We start from the raw sequence: 17,635 nt of genomic DNA, 5'->3' as shown, positions 1-17,635 counted from the left end.
GATTCCTGTTGTCTCCCTCCCCTCTTTGCTCTCTACTCCCAGAGTTGACAAGCAATTCCACTGGATTTTACATGCATCATCACTCAAAACCTATTGAAAGCTGACTGTTAAACATTTATTAGTATGCCACTGTTTATCAGGCATTTAAAAATTTGCTAGATGTAAATTTTTGGATTTGGCTGCTATTTTAGATTATCCATGCCATCAAGAACCTGGGGGGGGGGGGGGAGAGTAGCTAGGTAGTACAGTAGATAGAGTACCAGGCAAGTCTGGAAGAGCTGGGTTCAAATCTGCCTTGGATACCTCCTAGCTATGTGATTCTGGGCAAGCCACTTAACTCCAATTGTCTGGCCCTTGCCACTCTTCTGTCTTAGAATTGATACTAGGACAGAAGGTAAAAGTTTGGAAGAAAAAAAAAGGAGCCTGTGGTAAAAACCTATATAGTACATTTTTAGGGAAGACTCTAGAGACCTCTATGAGTCTGTTCCCAGTGTAGAGTGTCCCAGCAGATCATGGGCCCCGTGGAACACTTTTTATGACATCTGGACTAAGTCACAGAATTTTAGAATGGCAGTTCAAGGTAATTGTCTTAAGGAATGATGTGAAGAGTTTTGCCAGCTGTGGCAACATGGATATGGAACATGAGGTTATGGAATCCCAAAGACACTGATATTGGTGGAGAGAATGGTTGTGGCTAAGAATTTAGAGCAAAAAACCCCAAAGTATCTTGGAGCCCCCAAACGATTACCATAAACCCAACTGCTTAAGTGTGTAATATCACATTGCCACAAGATAATCTGGGGAAAGGAAAAAGAAAGGAACAATCTCGCAACCCCAATCCCTCTAGGGACGGACAAATTACACTCCACAGAATGAGTTTGTTTTACATATTGCAGACAATTCTGTATTGGAAATCTGTTATGCAATGAGGGAGGAAACAGGACTGGGGTGTCATTTTTCCTACTCCTCAGCGTTAAGACCAAGCCAAAGACCTGCCAGAATAAGGTTCCTGAGGGTGCCTTTCAGAAGGGTAACCAGTACTCTGGTGGCCCCAGGTCAAGAGTGTAGACCTTGCATGTCTGTAAGTGTTTCCATTACAAATGGTACCTCTACAGCTCCTAACATGATTGTTCTCTAACACATTCAGATGCAACTCTTGGCACTCAAGTGGCCTTCTCTGGCAGTTGTTCTCAGTTTTCACAGGATTGTGGAATTTGAGAGCAAGAAGGACATCCAGTCTGATCCCCTCGTTTTACAAATGAGCAAACTGAGGTCCAAGGTTACATAAATGGTTGATGATGGAGTCAGCATGGGAACCTGAATCTTCTGCCCACCCATCCAATGTTCTCAAGGGAAACATTTTTGAACAATCTAGTGCTTGGCTAGTCTGGCATAGAGAAGGGTTGTTTTGGATCTTTGTCATCATGTTTTAAGCTCAGCATGGACATTTGACTCAGGGAAGGTCATGTTTCTGGAATTCCCTTGCCCCAAGAATGGAAGGAAACCTGTTTGTCCTCAAAATGCCTGCAATTGAATGCTTCCTATATACTAGAAATCTCACCCTAGAAGCAAAGTTTCAAAGTCAATGTTGAAATGGGGCAGTAGTATCAGTCTGTGTCTGGTTTCTAGAAGCCCAAAGGCCATCACCATACCAGGCCACCAAGTCAAATTACAATGTAAAGCTGGCATGAGGCAGCTAGTGTGCATTAGATAGAACGCTGGGTCTGGAGTCAAGAAAGATCTAAGATCTAAAATCTAAGATTTGGTGGTGGGGGCATTCTTGGACTTTCTGTCCAGTATGCTTATTTCTGTTTGATTTAACAGAAGAAATCATCTGCATTAAATACATTTATTGCAAATATCTTCAGACACAAAAATAGGTTCTCTAGGCGATTCACATGCGCATTTAAGCCAAAAAGCTTACAACGCAGCTTACAGATGATGCCACAATTAATTACACGTTTTAGAATTTTGCTTGTCCATGCAAGATTTACTGGAGGTATGACCTGTATAAAGCCTCAGATACTTCCTAGCTGTGAGAGCCTGGGCAAGTCACTAAACCTCTGTTTGCCTCAGTTTCCTCAATGGAGGATTGTTATGAGGATCAAATGAATTAATATTTGTAAAGAGCTTAACACAATACCTGGTATATAGTCATCACTTAATAAATAAACGCTTATTCCCATTCCCCGTGGAATCAGACTCTACATTTCAAAGTAAGGTTGCAGAGGAAATATTATAAAGACATTTTCCCATGCAAACAGCCCTCCTACTGGCTAAGGAGACTGGCAGTCACCTATTTAGATTGTTAATCATATGGGAGGATGTGAGCTAAAAAGGTCATTTTAAGATCAGTTACCAGCTTGTCTCTTAGCTGCCCAAACGCAACAGGACAGAAGGCAGGACAGACTGCAACATCTCTCCATTCCAGTTACCTAATGTACTCTGCTGTTAATGATCTCAGACAGGAGACTAATGTGTCAGAGTCTCTGTCACTGTGCCTTTGGATACCTCACTGTATGCCCTTTTGCAAATCTCTGTGGGTCTCTACTTTATCATCTGTAATATAAAGCTATTGACTTAGATAACTTGCAAGGGTCCTTTCAGATATGCATCTATGATCTAATGACCTTTCGGGGAGGTCCTCCCATCTGCCCGAGATCCCAGGGACCTCAAATCTGATTGTTTTCTCATTGTCTCTCCACCTCCACTCTTGCTTTCTCCTGAATGCAATCACAAGCATAGTCATCTCCCTGCTTATAGACCTTCAAAAGCTGCCCATTTCCTACCATAAGAACAATATCCTCTGCTTACCCTTTTAAGTCCTACATAATTTGGTCTTGTCCAATCAATCCAATCTAATTTCTGCTCTGCTCTCTAGTCTCCTGATGACCTTTTGAATATACCAAAATGATTTCTGTTTTTACTTCTTCACTCATTTCCCAGTTTCCCCATCCTTTATGGCGTCTCCTTAACTCAACCTATTTATACTTTCAGGGCCAGATCAAGTCCCATCTCTGCCAGAAGGTCTTCCAGGACAAGTCTAGCCTTCGCTGACTTATCTGACTCTTTTCAGAACTATAGCACTTAACCCCTGTGCCACATAATTTAACCTTTAATTAAACATTGTTGGGTATTGTTCACTACCATTTTGTGTGTGCACAGAACACCTAGATTCTGAGTTTCCTGTAAACTGGAATTATGCTGCCTGCTCTGCTTCCCTAATGGTGTTTAGCACTGAGCGATGCACACAACAGGGCTCAGACTGACCCAACTGAGCTGAAGCTGAACAGAAACTCACTCCATTCTCTTTTGATTTCCTGGGCCAGGACATCAGACTTACAGGCTCTTTCCTTTGAAGCCATGCCTCCATCCCAGAGTTCTTTGTGGCTGGAAAATGACCCTAGAATGCTTCTGGTCCCCACGAGAGATTCATAAATTGATTCTCTTGCATTTAGAACTCTCACTCCTCTGAGCTATAGCAGGGAGGGGACAGTGTGCATCTGATTCATCTCTGTGGTTCCCCTGTACTGGGCATGGTGCTTTGTACTTAGTGGGCACTTACATGTTTGGAGTTCTTCCTGTTCTTGCCAGCATGGCTAGACTTAACTTTTCCCTAGGCCAGACTCAAGAAAAATGGCAGCTGACTATGGAGAAGATAACCCAGGGCAGGATTTGACTTTTGGGGGAAAGTTTACTGCCCCTAAAACTCTCCCTTAGGGGATGGCAGATCACAGAGCTCAACAATGGGGCTAGAATCAAGTCATCACAGTTGGAAAGGGAGCCAATTTCCTACCTGTGTGCCTTTCTGCTTTGATTATCTCCAAATTATCTTGTTTACATCTTTTTGTACATAATTGTCTCACCCACACCCCACCTTTAGGCTGAGATCAGGCAATGGTTTTTGCATTTCTTTGTAACCCCAGCAATTAGCACAATGCCTGGCACATAGGAGATTCTTAATACATTCTTGTTGACTCCACTTGAGCTCTTCTAATAATGGGGATCTCATTATATTAAATATCCAGTCTGCAGAATGTGTTCGGTTTCTCCTTTGGGAAATGCATGCCTTCTTAAACTATTTTGCCAAAGATACTATGACATGATCTAAGGTTGTGGGTCAATCAGCTCTGGTCTGACCTTTCCCCACGAAGGAAGCAGGGAGTTTATTTGAATGCGCCTACAGCCTGGCTCTCACCCATTCTAAGCCTGCAGTGAGGAGCTCAAGACAGCACAAGAATTCCATTCCAGGGAATTACAAGAGGCAGAAACTGCTCACTGAAGCATGTGGCAAGTGAGCACACAACCCTGAGGGTGGCCTTCAGAAAATACTCTAGGATAGTGCCATTGTGCCAATGAGGCATGGAAAGGAAAGACTAGCTCAAAGGTACACAAAGGTGATAGCAGACATGGAAAGAGGCTCTCTGTACTCCCAACTCACCTTCATCTCGGAGGAGGCATAAACTGATGTGGAAAATGCAAGGCTACTTGGTTGAGTAGAGAATTCTAACAATTGAGACCTTGAAATTAACTCCATCCAAGAAGTCAAAGGCCAAGTGGCACCAAATCCATGGATTCAGAGATAAGAGATGAGATCACTTGGCATCCCTATTACCCCCAGGATCCCAGAGAGAACTTCTCATTCCTAGGGTCTGCCACTCATATTGAGACAGATCCAAATCACGACAGAAAAGGCCAACATACCTTCTTCAGGTTGGCAAAAGTTACTGAGGCAGAACATGGGTTTTGTAGCTGGTTTCCCTACTTCCCTTGGTCCCTGGAGAAGCATGTCCTCTTTCTGTCAGGGTCTCAACTACATCCTGTGCTATCAGGTCAAAACTGCTTTCTCTGTGGCAACCTGAAACCTTACTCAGCAATATCTTGGAATCTGGCAATAGAAACTCTCTAAATTAGCTTTCCCTCTGTTTCAGGAGGCTCTGTGTTAAAAGGCACAGGAAGACTTGAATTCAAACCTTATCTAAGAGACTTACTAGCTGGGTAACCCTGGGCTAAGTCCTAGAACCTGTGTTTCAGTTTTTAGCATATATAAATGAGAATAATAATAGTGCCTACATTCCACATGAAATGATGCATGTAAAATACTTTGGAAAATCCAAGTTGCTAAATAAATAAATGCTAGCTGTTATTATTTCTAGGACAGCAAGATATCACAATGGAAAGAGCACTGGGCTTGGAATCAGGAAGGCTCATCTTCATGAGATCAAATTGAGCCTCAGACATTTACTAGCTATGTGGCCCTGGGCAAATCACTTAACCCTATTTGCCTCAGTTTCTTCATCTGTAAAATGAACTGGAGAAGCAAATGGCAAACCACTCCAGTTATCTTTGCTAAGAAAATTCTAAATCCTGAAGAGTTGGACATGACTGAAATGACTATACAACTCTCCCAAACTCAATCTATTAACAAATATTTGAGCTTCCAACTATATGCAAAGTGCTATCCTAACATCTTGCTACACCTTAGTTGGCCTGGTTTTTTCTACACTTACATCATTACGATCTGAGGCGTCCAGAGGCATTATGTGGGACCCATGGGCCCTTCTCCGAGTCACCTTGCAAGTCTCTTCTCAGATCAGCATTGGGACATCTGAAATTATTACCCTGTGTTTTCCAGGGGTTCTTTTTTTTTTTTAACACTTATCTTCTGTCTTGGAATCAATACTACATATTGGTTCCAAAACAGAAGAGTGGTAAGAGCTAGGCAATGGAAGTTAAGTGACTTGCCTAGGGTCACACAACTAGAAAGTATCTGAGGCTAGATTTGAAACCAGGATCTCCAGTCTTTTCTCAATTTACAGAGTCATGCAGCTCCCCAATGTCCCCCAAGGGTTCTTAATGCACATGCAGACACGCAGAAGGAGGAATTTTTAGATGCAGAGAAATACCACTTGGGGAGTTCTGACTAGCTGAAGCTCCTTGGAGATCTCTCTGAGTCTAACAGTGACAGCAAGGACTGAGAATCTGTGGTTGTCAATGAGTAAAAGGAGGCAGGGAAAAGGCAGAGATTTGACTCCTTGGCTTCACTGGCTCAGAATGGAGCTCCACCAATGTTAGTGGAAATGCCCCAACACGCCCACGTTCCATGGTCAAAGACACCACAGTCAGGCCATTGTTGCCGAGTTCAAACGTCCCTCACTGTGCGTTGGAAGTCCAGCTTTCAGAATGTAGACCGTGGCACACATCCCACACATGACAACAGCTACCTTCCTGGTCAGAAGTGGGGATCCTTCTCAAAAAGAGAAAGCCCCCTCTCTCCCTGCAAGCCCCCCACCCCATTTTCTGGCTAAAGCTTCAAGTTCCCTTTTTTCTTCCCAGTTTCCCATGTCAGCAAAAGAGAACCAGGGCAGAACAAAGAGTCCCTGACTCTCATGTGAAAATACTTGTCCCACACTGGCATTCAAAGCCTGCTTGAGGTGGGGGATGGGTGTAGGGAGAATGAAACAGTCCCATTAAAACAAAAAAAATCTAAGTCCAGATTTCAGAGATGGTTTTTTCCATTCATTGTGTTGGAGAATAACAGGCAAGAGAGATGTCAGAGGGCATCAAAAAAGACCATCTGGTCTAGCCCTCAACCTTTGAGGAGGTAAGATGTTATTGTTCCCATTTCACGGGCCAAATGGCTGAGGCTCAGAGACTTTATTTATTTACTTAAACCCTTAAACTTTCTGGATTAGTAACAACTCTCAGACAGAAGGGCAAGGGCTAGGCAATGGGGGTTAAATGGCCTGCTCAGAGTCACACAACTGGAAAGTATCTGAGGTCTGATGTGAGCCTAAGTCCTCCCCATCTCCAGACCTGGTACTCTCTCCACTGAGCCACTTAGCTGTCCCACTCATAAAAGTTTGATGTGCTCAAGATCACATGGAGAGCAACAGGGGGGGAACCAAGATGGGACTCTTCTGTTACCTAAGACAGAACCTAGAGTCCACTATTTTGTTATCTCACCTATACTGAAACTCCATCCAGGGAAAGTAATTCTCGTCAAGGGTGAGTGACATTTTAAGGATGCTTAGAGCCTGCAAAATGATCCCAATGGGTTTCTTGGCACAGGGAGAACTCTTCTTTGAGGATTTTTCCCTATGCTTTTTAACTATTCATTCTAGCCATTTATGAGTGTTCTAAGAAACCTTTCCCCCTCCATCCACTGTAGCTCCTGCTGGCCCCCTCTGCTGAACCCTCTGAGATTCCAAGGAGATTTGATGTGGTGGTGGATATTAGTCCCCACATCATCTCATGGAATGGCAGCATCTCAAAGTTGGAAAGGAAACTTAGAAAGCACCGAGTTCTCCTATGTAAGAAACATTTCCCTAGAGTACTCTGGGCATCTGGTTGTTAAATACCTCCAAGGTGCCTCATTGTTGGACAGCCTTAATCATTCAGTTCTTCCCCATATAGAGTTGGAAATCTGTCTCCATTCTATTGGTCCTAATTTACTTCTTGGAGCTGCACAGAATAAGTATAATATCTTCTCAACACGGGAGCCTTAGAGATCATCTAGTTCAATATACCCATTTTACAGATAAAGGCAACAAAGGCTAAAAATGAAATGACTTGCCTAAGGGGCACGTACATAGTAAGGGTGAGTTAGGATCAGCAGTCTTCCTGCAGCACCACATTATCTTCAGATGTTTGAAAACTATGACCCTGTTCCCTCCTAATTCTTCTGTCCAGGTTAATATAACTAGTTCTTCTAGCTGTTCCTCATAGGTAAAGATTTTGCATCTTTTCTCCATCCCTGGCATCTTCCTCTGAAGTGATCTAGCTGGTCAATGTCACAGTATGCTGCCCAGAATTGAACTCAGTAGCCTCAATATGATATGAGCCAGGAAGACTCAAGTAGGGCATCCCCATCCTCCTTCTAGACCCAAGTAAGCAGCCTGAGGTCACATGAGCCTTTTGGGCACCCAAGTTATCCCTCATGGCTCCCAGTATCAATCAATAAACATTTATAAAGTGCCTGCTATGTGCTAGGCACTGTGATATGCCCAGGGGATACCAAAAAGGGGCAGAAGATAGCCCCTGTCCTCAAGAAGTTCACTTTCTAATAAGTTTATGGTCATGTGGGGTGGAAAGAGCCTTGGACCAGACATTGAGATGCCCAAGCTTTAGTCCCAATTTCTGCCAACTGCCTGGCATCCCTTTTGTAAAATAAGGGGATCAGACAAGATGACTACGAAGGTCTCTCCCATTTCTGAGCTCCTTTGATTCAGTACCTCATTGTTTTTCACACGAATTTCGCAAGAAAGAACATGCCTGTTCCTTCTAAAATAGAGTGAACAGTAGATAACGGTGTAAGAGCTAGGTGATACAGTAGATAGAGCCCTGGATTTGGAGGCAAGAAGTCCCAAGTACAACTTCATCTTTTTATATAGTAAATGTTTAAAGTTGTAACCATGGGCAAGTCCTGAAACCTCTGTAAACCTCAGTTTTCTCATTCTTTAAAATGGGTTGGGGAGCAGCTGGGTAGCTCAGTGGATTGAGAGTCAGACCTAGACACAAGAGGTCCTAGGTTCATATCTGGCCTCAGACACTTCCCAGCTGTGTGACCCTGGGCAAGTCACTTGACCCCCATTGCCTAGCCCTTACCACTCTTCTGCCTTGGAGCCAATACACAGTATTGACTCCAAGATGGAAGATGAGGGTTTAAAAAACTAACTAAATTAATTAAATAAATTAAAATGGGTTGCTATGAGAACCAAATGAGATAATATCAGAAAAGGGCTTTGAAAACCTTCAAGATTTTTTTTATAATGGTGATTGATATAAGTAATAATGATGATTATCAATAGAATGAACAATGAGAAATATTTATATAAATAATGGTGATAATTATCCAAATTAATAATGTTGATTAGTAATGTGAATAATGATCATGATGATGATGACTATTCCTGGAGACCTGTGGACACATATGCCCATTGTACCCAGGAGTTAGGTCAGAGGACTGTGAGCCCCAAAGGGCTTTTTCCTTCTTATTCTACTCTATAAGGGAGGTTCTAAGCCAAGATAAGAGTTTATTCATTTGCAAGCAGCTTATTCCCTTTCCTGTTTTAAAGCAGCTGGGAGCCTCCCCAATGCAGGACATAGCCCTGGAAGGATACTTAGTCACCCTCAGCAGAACCACAGCATGGTGTGACCTCTCCAACTGGGAATCAGGCTAGGTGTTGAATGACTTCAATTTACCCATGGATAGGGGCAGCTAGGTTGGCACACTGGATAGAGACCCAGGCCCAGAATCAGGAGGACCTGCATTCAAATCTGGCCTCAGACATTTCCTAGCTGTGTGCCCCTGGGCAAGTCACTTAACCCATCTGCCTAGCCTTTACTGCTCTTCTATCTTAAGAGTTATTATTACTAAGACAAAAAGGGTTTAAAAAAATTTATCCATGAATAAAATAATAAACAACTTTTCCTTGACTAATTAACGTGAGTATTAGCTCAAATGAGAGACTGAGTACGAAAGGACTCTATAAAACAAAAATGCTATCAAAACAGGAGGATTCTCAATCCTGAATCTTCCCTGGTGGGCCCAGACTGGGGAGGAGACAGAACCTTCCCAGTCCCTAACCCCAGAGGGCAGTGGAGGGATGAATCGCTCCTGGACAGGGCTCTGAGAATGTCAATGCTTTTAAGGAATTTTCCTCAAACTTCCAGGAAAGTCAGTCTGCCACCAGCCCGAGGGAAAGACCCTTCGCCATCGAGCCTGAACGTTGCCCCTCAGCAGCGTGGCCATTACCGGCTGGGTGCCAATGGGGGGGACGGACCCCACATCCCATCAGCTTTAGTGACTCGGCTCTCCCCTTTCACCACAGTGACTTTTGCTCCTGAGTCAATATGTACTTTGGCCTAGTTTGTGAACGCCTCTTAACGGCTCTCCCCTTTTCTCCCGCCTCCCCACTACTATTTCCTGGACATCCAAGGCACTGACCCCCCTCCTTCCTCTAATGACCCTGATCTTGGCTTTGTAGGAAAGGGGGCGGGGGGCTGCCTGTAAGTCTCCGAGCCTCACTCTCCCCACCCAAGCCAGGGAGGACCTGTGGGCTTTCCGGGGACCCTTCCTCCCCGGGGGCCTCTGAAAGACCTCAAGAGATATGTGGTCCCAGGAGGAGAGGCGGCAGCAGGAGCGAAGGGAGAAGATGGGCACAAAAAGGACCAGGCGCCTCCGTAGAGGAGGATGCCATGCCTCCAAGAACCTTGGAGCTCCACCTCGCTCCATCCTGGGGCAGGGAGGTGGAGGGTGGAGGCCAGGGGGGTGGAGAAGAGTGGCCTGCTCCACGGGTCAGTCTTTGCAAGTGGGATCCCAGCCCAGGCCAAGCGGCCTTGGCTTTCCATTAACGGGGAGCCGGTTAATTACTCCATCAGCCCAGGAGACATTCTTACAGCACAAGACAACCTTCTGGCCTCTGGCCCAAACCAACAGGGTGAAACTTCAGCTCCCTCAGCCAAGCGCAGAACCAGATGGAGCTAATGTATAGCTTCAGTGAAGGAGGGAGGAAGGGAGGGAGGGAGAAGGCGGCGATGAGGGGAGGGGAAGGAGAGGAGGAAATGGAACCAAAACAATAACTTTCAGATGACAAAGCGCACAGACGGACGGACGGACGGAGGGACGGACGCACGCACGCAGGCAAACATCCCCGAGGACCGGGGAGGAGGGTCTCACCGCTCTCGTTCTTCTCGATGACATCCACCACCTCGCCGGCCTGCAGGCTCAGCTCGGCGTTCTCTTGCTTCTTATAGTTGGACACCACCACGTACTGCTCCAGGATCATGGGCTCCGAGTTCACGTCCGCACCTGGTGAGGGCAGAAAGCATGCGGTGAGCCAGCGTCCGGCCATGGCTCCACGGGGCGGCCGACCTCTGTCCATCCGATTCATGATAGGTCAATCTGTCGCCAGCACCGGACCAATCAGCGGGCAGCTGGGGCTCGCAGCATAATCCCAAAGGACTGGCCATATAGAAATACCCCCCTCTGGCCCGCAGTACAGCGGGGCCTGGGGACATTGGGAGACGCAGGAGTGCAGGGGGGAGGGGGGGGAGGGAGAGAGAAAAAGGAGGAGCAAGAAGGGAGGAAAGGGGACAGAGGGGGAAAGCCAGTGACCAAGTCTGCCCCACAGGGAGTTAATTAGCCATCAAAGAGTGCCCTAAAGGAGTCTGAAAAGAAGCCCCTTCCCAATGGGAGCTCCCCAGTTTCCCAGCCTGGCCTCATGAAGGTCGAACGTGGGGTCCAGGGAGGGGTGGGGGGGAGGCATTTGGGTCTGAGGTGGAAAGGGGGAAACGAAATGAAGAGGAAAGAGGGGAAGAAAGAAAAAGAAAGGAAGAAAGAAAGAAGGAAGAGTCCCCACCTCCCCCCACCCCTGCAAACTCCAGCAAAAATAAACAGCTCTCCCCTCAGAGACCCAGCTCCTTCTGTTGGAGCTGTCTGAAGCTTAGGCTGGAAGTTAAGAGGGGGCTGTGGACGCCAATCACTCGGGTTTACCCTGCAGCCCTTAAATAGAAACACATGAGCCCCATCGAATGAGGAGCTGGGGGTGGAGGAAGGGAGGGAACAAGGGGAAGAAGGAGGGGTGGGACGGGAGGGAGGGCTGGGGGACTGTTTACTTGAAACTGAAGAACTAAGTCCCAGAGCCAGAGTCTTACTAACAGCCTGCCTTCCTCCCGCCCTCCCTAACTGAAGTTTCCAAAAGTTTGCTTGCATTCTTTCCCCACTGAAACCCAAGGCTCCTTCACTGCCCCATAGCCTACTGCAGTTCAGGCAATGCCACTCCCACCCAAAGACCCAGCCCCCAAAGTGGAGGTTTGCCCAGCTATCAGCCGGCTCCCCCTTCTCTGCCCAACTGCCCCTCTGCCAAGAGGGATTGGCCATTGCAAAATGGCCAAACTCCCCATCCCCAGCCCTCGAGCACCCTTGGAGAGCCCCTGGTCACAGCCCCTTCCCTCCTGAGGTCTGCTTTACAGGGTTTCACGGAAAGCTCCAGGATTTCAAGATTAGGGCTTTCAGGGGGCAAAGGGGGTCCGTGTGGAAGGTTCTCACTCAGAAGTCAATGGCCACCGCCATGGGATAACCCCTTCTCCATCAAAAGGTAGGTACTGCCTCTTCCAGGGAGGGTCCTCTAACCAGCCTAGCCCACAGAAATCCTCCCTCCCTCTCTTGAAATATATCTAAGCTATACCAGTATATATAGAAGTATATTCCAGCATATGGTTTGCTTGGCACCTGACATACCCTACCTGATACCATGCCTTTCTTTTCATGTATGTGCCTTCTTTCCAAACTAGACTCTAAACTACCTAAAGGCAGAGACTATTTCTCTAACAAATATGCAGGGATTTCTGCTGACTTTATGAGATGTAGTGATTTAGAAGGCCCTGCTCTGGACTTCTTCCCTTGGCTTTATGAGATAGTGAAAAGAACACTGGCCTGGGAAATCAAATGTTAAGCAGCTCCATTTCTTTCCATAGGTCTTAGTTTCAACCTCTATAAAGTCAAGGGGGTGGACAAAACAATCTCCTTCCAACTCCCTTCCAACTCCAGCAATCTGTGATAGGATGACTTCAGGTCTTTACTAAGCTCCTATAAAGGACCCACTGGATCCATTGGAGAAGAAAATGGTGGACCACTCCAGTGTCCTTGCCGAGAAAACTCATGGATAGCTATGGTCCACGGGGGTCATGAAAGACTGCTGACAACAAGAATGCGGTGTCCAGTCTAATACAATAAATATAAACCAGTCTGGGGACAAAGCTATCTCTAGGGATAATAGTGATCTCACTGTGTAAGGAATTCCCAGGAGAGGAACCTGCCTCAACAAATGCATCTTGGTATATTTTCTTCAATTTATAATCTTAGAGAGTTGCCTAGGGCACCGAGAGAGTTGGAAAGATAAGACTTATGCTCATGAAACAATGAGAGAACAGCTGAAAAGGACATGAAAGCTGAGTGTTCGATAAATGGTGGGCTAGAAACATTAAATGCTACAAAGTTCACCGGAAGGAGACACCCATAAAGGCTAGGGTGGTCATGGAAGACTTCCTAGAAGAGGTGTAAACTGAGTCTGCCTAGCTGGGAGCCCCTTGCTTGAAAGAGTTTTCTTCTGTCTTTGCACTTTCCAGAGAGGGTTCTCTCCCTAGATCCATTTCCTGGGAGACTGAATTTTCCATGCTCCCCCACCCCAATATATGTATCATTAGCCCTTATATAAATTCTGGAAGGGAGAGGCCACTGGGTAGAACTATTCATGCCCAAGCTGGACTCTCAATCACAATGAGTCTTCAGCATTAACATCACCCTGGCCTGGTCCATTTTAAACTCTTCTTTACATTTTTTCCAAACTCCTCTCCCAGTGGCCGAGCCACTCTTGTCCTTGCTCTACCACCTTCCTACCTTCCCATGTGTCATTTGGTTTTTTCTTCAATAGATTCATTTTGCTGGTTTATTCCCTCAGGCAGGTCCCAGAAACCTTCTCTAATGATGAGCTGGGTCCCTTCCACAAAGGGCTAGATAGCCAACAGCCAAAGCCTGCAGCACCAGAGCTATCATCTGCAGTCTTCTTTTGACCAGCAAGATCCCATGGCTTGGGAGCCACCCAAAGGGGGGTGAGGGGGAGAGGGGAGAAGAAGGACCTCCAGGAATAGGCCACAATACTTCCAGCACACAGCTAAAAAGACCACACAACTGAAGAACTATGGTTCCAGGGAGGGAGGGAAGGGGAGGGGGGAGGGGGAGAGAGAGAGAGAGAGAGAGAGAGAGAGAGAGAGAGAGAGAGAGAGACAGAGAGAGAGAGAGAGAGAGAGAGACAGAGACAGAGACAGAGAGACAGAGAGACAGAGAGAGACAGAGACAGAGAGAGAGAGAGAGAGAGAGAGAGAGAGAGAGAGAGAGAGAGACAGAGAGAGAGGAAGAGAGAGAGAGAGACAGAGACAGAGACAGAGAGAGAGAGAGACAGAGAGAGAGAGAGAGAGAGAGACAGAGACAGAGAGAGAGAGACAGAGAGAGAGAGAGAGAGAGACAGAGACAGAGACAGAGACAGAGAGAGAGAGACAGAGAGAGAAAGAGACAGAGAGAGAGAGAGACAGAGAGAGAGAGAGAGAGAGACAGAGAGAGAGAGAGAGACAGAGAGAGACAGAGAGAGAGAGGAAGAGAGAGAGAGACAGAGAGAGAGAGACAGAGAGAGAGAGAGAGAGAGAGACAGAGACAGAGAGAAACTCTGTGTGTGTATGTAGTGACTGTATTCCTGGAACAGTACTGAGGCCAAGTCACTCCAAAGCTGTGATTAAATGTCAAGGAGAAATGTAACCAACAGCTCTGGCAGTTTCCCCCCTCCTCTAAGACAGGGCCTGGAGTCTCCCCCTTTTCCAGCTGGACAGCGTTGCTTGAATGAGGAAGCAATACCTCCCACTGAGGCTGAAGCTTAGGGACCTTAAAGGGGGGAAAAGCATTCCCTTTCTGGAGGGGTTAAAGATGAGCAAAAAGACACTCCCCACCATCTCTTACATTCCTTGGGGAATGCCGGGGTCCAGATGGTCATATAGGTGAGACCTTCCTTTACAGCCTACACAGTTAAAACAAAAAAACCTTTAGTACACAGGGTCTGGAGCATCAGATCTGCCAACTGATGAGTTGCTCATTAGGTAATACGGAGAGATAATTCTGTGCATCAGCTGCTTGGAAGTTTGGGCCCCAGGAAGAGAAGAAAAGATAGAGGAAAGGAGGGAGGCTTTAGGGCCAAAAGATGTTGGAGGGGTCAGGCCATGTGGAGAAGATGAGGGTAGGGGCTGGAGGAAAATCAAGAAGGTTTAAACCCAAGCCAAGAAAATCTGAGGCAGGATGACAGAGGAGGGGGAAAATATGCCTTCCCCTACCCCCATCCCTTTCCTCATTCCCTCAACCTTAGATTCCTCATTGGAAAATTGGCTTCGACTTTCTAGAGGCTGAGCCTCCATGGCACAGGTAGAAAAAGTTCATTTAGTACCCAAATGAGCACACCACTTGGAGGCGATTCAAGTAGCTGCTAGACACCCTGTCCCCCCTCGCACTGCCCCTTCCCCCGATTTCTCTTTCTCTACATACACATACATGCCAACAATCACAAAGGGCATTCCCATGCACACTTACCCATTGATATACCGATTTACACATACACATTCCCCTGTAACAGACGGCATTTACAAATGGGGCACATTTAAACTCATATTTGCATTTTTGTGTAACAAACACAAGCACACTCAGAAATGCACAGGCATGTAGATGGGCATATTTGTGAATTTATCCATTGCAAATTTGTAAGCACCCACACATGAACAAGTGGGGATAAATCTGAAATACTAAAGCCCACAATCCGATGTGTACACCCAGCACCTTCACACACACACACACACACACACACACACACACACACACACGCCCATCGGCGTCTGGCACTGAGGAAGGGCTTCATGGAGGTTTCTCATCCTCTCCCTCCTTCCCCTCTTCCCTCACACTCTCTCCGCTTCTGTCTCTCTCCCTGAGGCCTTGGGAAGTAAGTACTCTGGCATCGGCCCCAAAGCTCATGCTGCCTGCACGGAGTGGGAGCTGCCCTGGATACTCGAGCTGGAAGCAGGTATCCAGATGAGAAACTACTCGGCCTGCAGTGACGTAATTCCATACTGGCCCCGTTGGATTCCCTCCCAGCCAGGAATGGGAATGCTGGGGCAGAAGGGAGGCCATGAGTGAGACAGCTCGAGTTTCTAGATGAGCAGGAGAGGCTGTGTGGCCCGGTGTGGTGGCAGGGGCTTTAGGCAGGCGACACCCCTCCCTGGGCTGCAGAATGAGCTCTGTCTCATCCTGGGGATCCCTTCCTGTGGGAGACCCAAGATTCAGAATCAAAGATTTAGTGGTTAGTCTTCCAAAGGGTGGGGGTAGCTAGGTGGCACGGTGGATGGTGGGCTGAGCCTGGATTTAGGAAGACTCCTCTTCCTGAGTTCAGATCTGGGCTCAGACACTTCTCTTGGCTCTGTGACCCTGGGCAAGTCACTTTACTGTTTGCCTCAGTTTCCTCATCTATAAAATGAATTGGAGAAGAAATGGCAATCTAATCCAGTATCTTTGCCAAGAAAATCTCAAAAGGGGCCATGAAAACTGAAAAACAACTGAACAATTGCCAAGATCCTAGGACCTATGCAGGTCATCTTTCTTTTAGCAGACCTGGAGGAAAGTCTGGTAAAGTCAAGCTGAACAAGAAAACAACATGACTGCCTAGTTTAGGCCTTCATTCTTGCATGTCTTGGCTTACTATTATGACAGCCCCTAGTCTATTCCCTTCTGATTCATCCTGCACTTGCCAGTAGAATTTTCTTTCTTGGAAGAAAAATACTGTGATAGCAATAGAACTGAACCCCTGCCTCACCTAAGACCAGGTCAAGAACAAGAGTCCTGGGGCTCACAGGACTGTGGATTTCAGTCTGGAAGGGACCTTGTGACTATCCCAGAGTCAGGAGGAGACTTTAGAAGTCATCCAGTGCCACTCACTCAATTTTACAGTCAAGGAAGCTAAAGCCCATCAAAATTAAGTGACTTGTGGGGAAGCTAGAAATTAAGTGACTTGTGGGGAAGCTAGGTGGCTCAGTGGATGGAGAGCCTGGCACAGAGTTCAATTCTGGCCTCAGAGCCTTCCTAGCTGTGTGACCCTGGGCAAGTCACTTAACTCCTACTGCCTTAGTCCTCATTGCTCTTCTGCCTTAGAACCAGTACCTACTATTGGTTCTAAGACAGAAGGTAAGGATTAAAAAAAAGAAAAGGGGGCAGCTGGGTAGCTCAGTGGATTGAGAGCCAGACCTAGAGATGGGAGGTCCTAGGTTCAAATTTGGCCTCAGACACTTTCCAGCTGTGTGATCCTGGGCAAGTCACTTAATCCCCATTGCCTAGCCCTTACCACTCTTCTGCCTTGGAGCCAATACACAGTATTGACTCCAAGATGGAAGGTAAGGATTTTAAAATAAAAAAAGAAGGAAGGAAGGAAGGAAGGAAGGAAGGAAGGAAGGAAGGAAGGAAGGAAGGAAGGAAGGAAGGAAGGAAGGAAGGAAGGAAGGAAGGAAGGAAGGAAGGAAGGAAGGAAGGAAGGAAGGAAGGAAGGAAGGAAGGAAGGAAGGAAGGAAGGAAGGAAGGAAGGAAGGAAGGAAGGAAGGAAGGAAGGAAGGAAAGGAAAGGAAAGGAAAGGAAAGGAAAGGAAAGGAAAGGAAAGGAAAGGAAAGGAAAGGAAAGGAAAGGAAAGGAAAGGAAAGGAAAGGAAAGGAAAGGAAAGGAAAGGAAAGGAAAGGAAAGGAAAGGAAAGGAAAGGAAAGGAAAGGAAAGGAAAGGAAAGGAAAGGAAAGGAAAGGAAAGGAAAGGAGAAAATTTAAAAAAAAAGAAAAGATTAAGTGACTCATCCAAGATCATATAGGAAATAAATGGCAGCACCAGCATTCACATACAGGGCCTAGGATGCTAAGTTCTTTTTAACAGATGAGGAAATCTGGTTCCAGAGAAAGGAAATGACTTTCCCTAGGACATAGGGGCAGCACGTTAACAGATCTAGAGTTCAAACCTAGATACACGGATGCTAAAACCAACATTCTTGCCAAGGACCCTACTGTCACAGCA

At 46.4% G+C, this 17,635-nt stretch overlaps 1 protein-coding gene across 5 annotated transcripts in view; it reads right to left on the bottom strand.

Moving 5' to 3' along the window:
- SH3PXD2A (SH3 and PX domains 2A) overlaps nucleotides 1-17,635 on the bottom strand; it is a 337,587-nt gene that overhangs the window by 87,104 nt on the left and 232,848 nt on the right. For all 5 annotated transcript variants that reach the window (XM_007479080.3, XM_001368979.5, XM_056804516.1 and 2 more), the window contains one exon: nucleotides 10,682-10,813. In XM_007479080.3, the coding sequence (XP_007479142.2) occupies nucleotides 10,682-10,813 (132 nt within the window). The remainder of the gene's footprint in view (nucleotides 1-10,681; nucleotides 10,814-17,635) is intronic.

This window comes from Monodelphis domestica, chromosome 1, assembly GCF_027887165.1.
Source record: "Monodelphis domestica isolate mMonDom1 chromosome 1, mMonDom1.pri, whole genome shotgun sequence".
Taxonomy (NCBI): domain Eukaryota; kingdom Metazoa; phylum Chordata; class Mammalia; order Didelphimorphia; family Didelphidae; genus Monodelphis; species Monodelphis domestica.
This window is presented reverse-complemented; position numbering and strand designations above follow the sequence as displayed.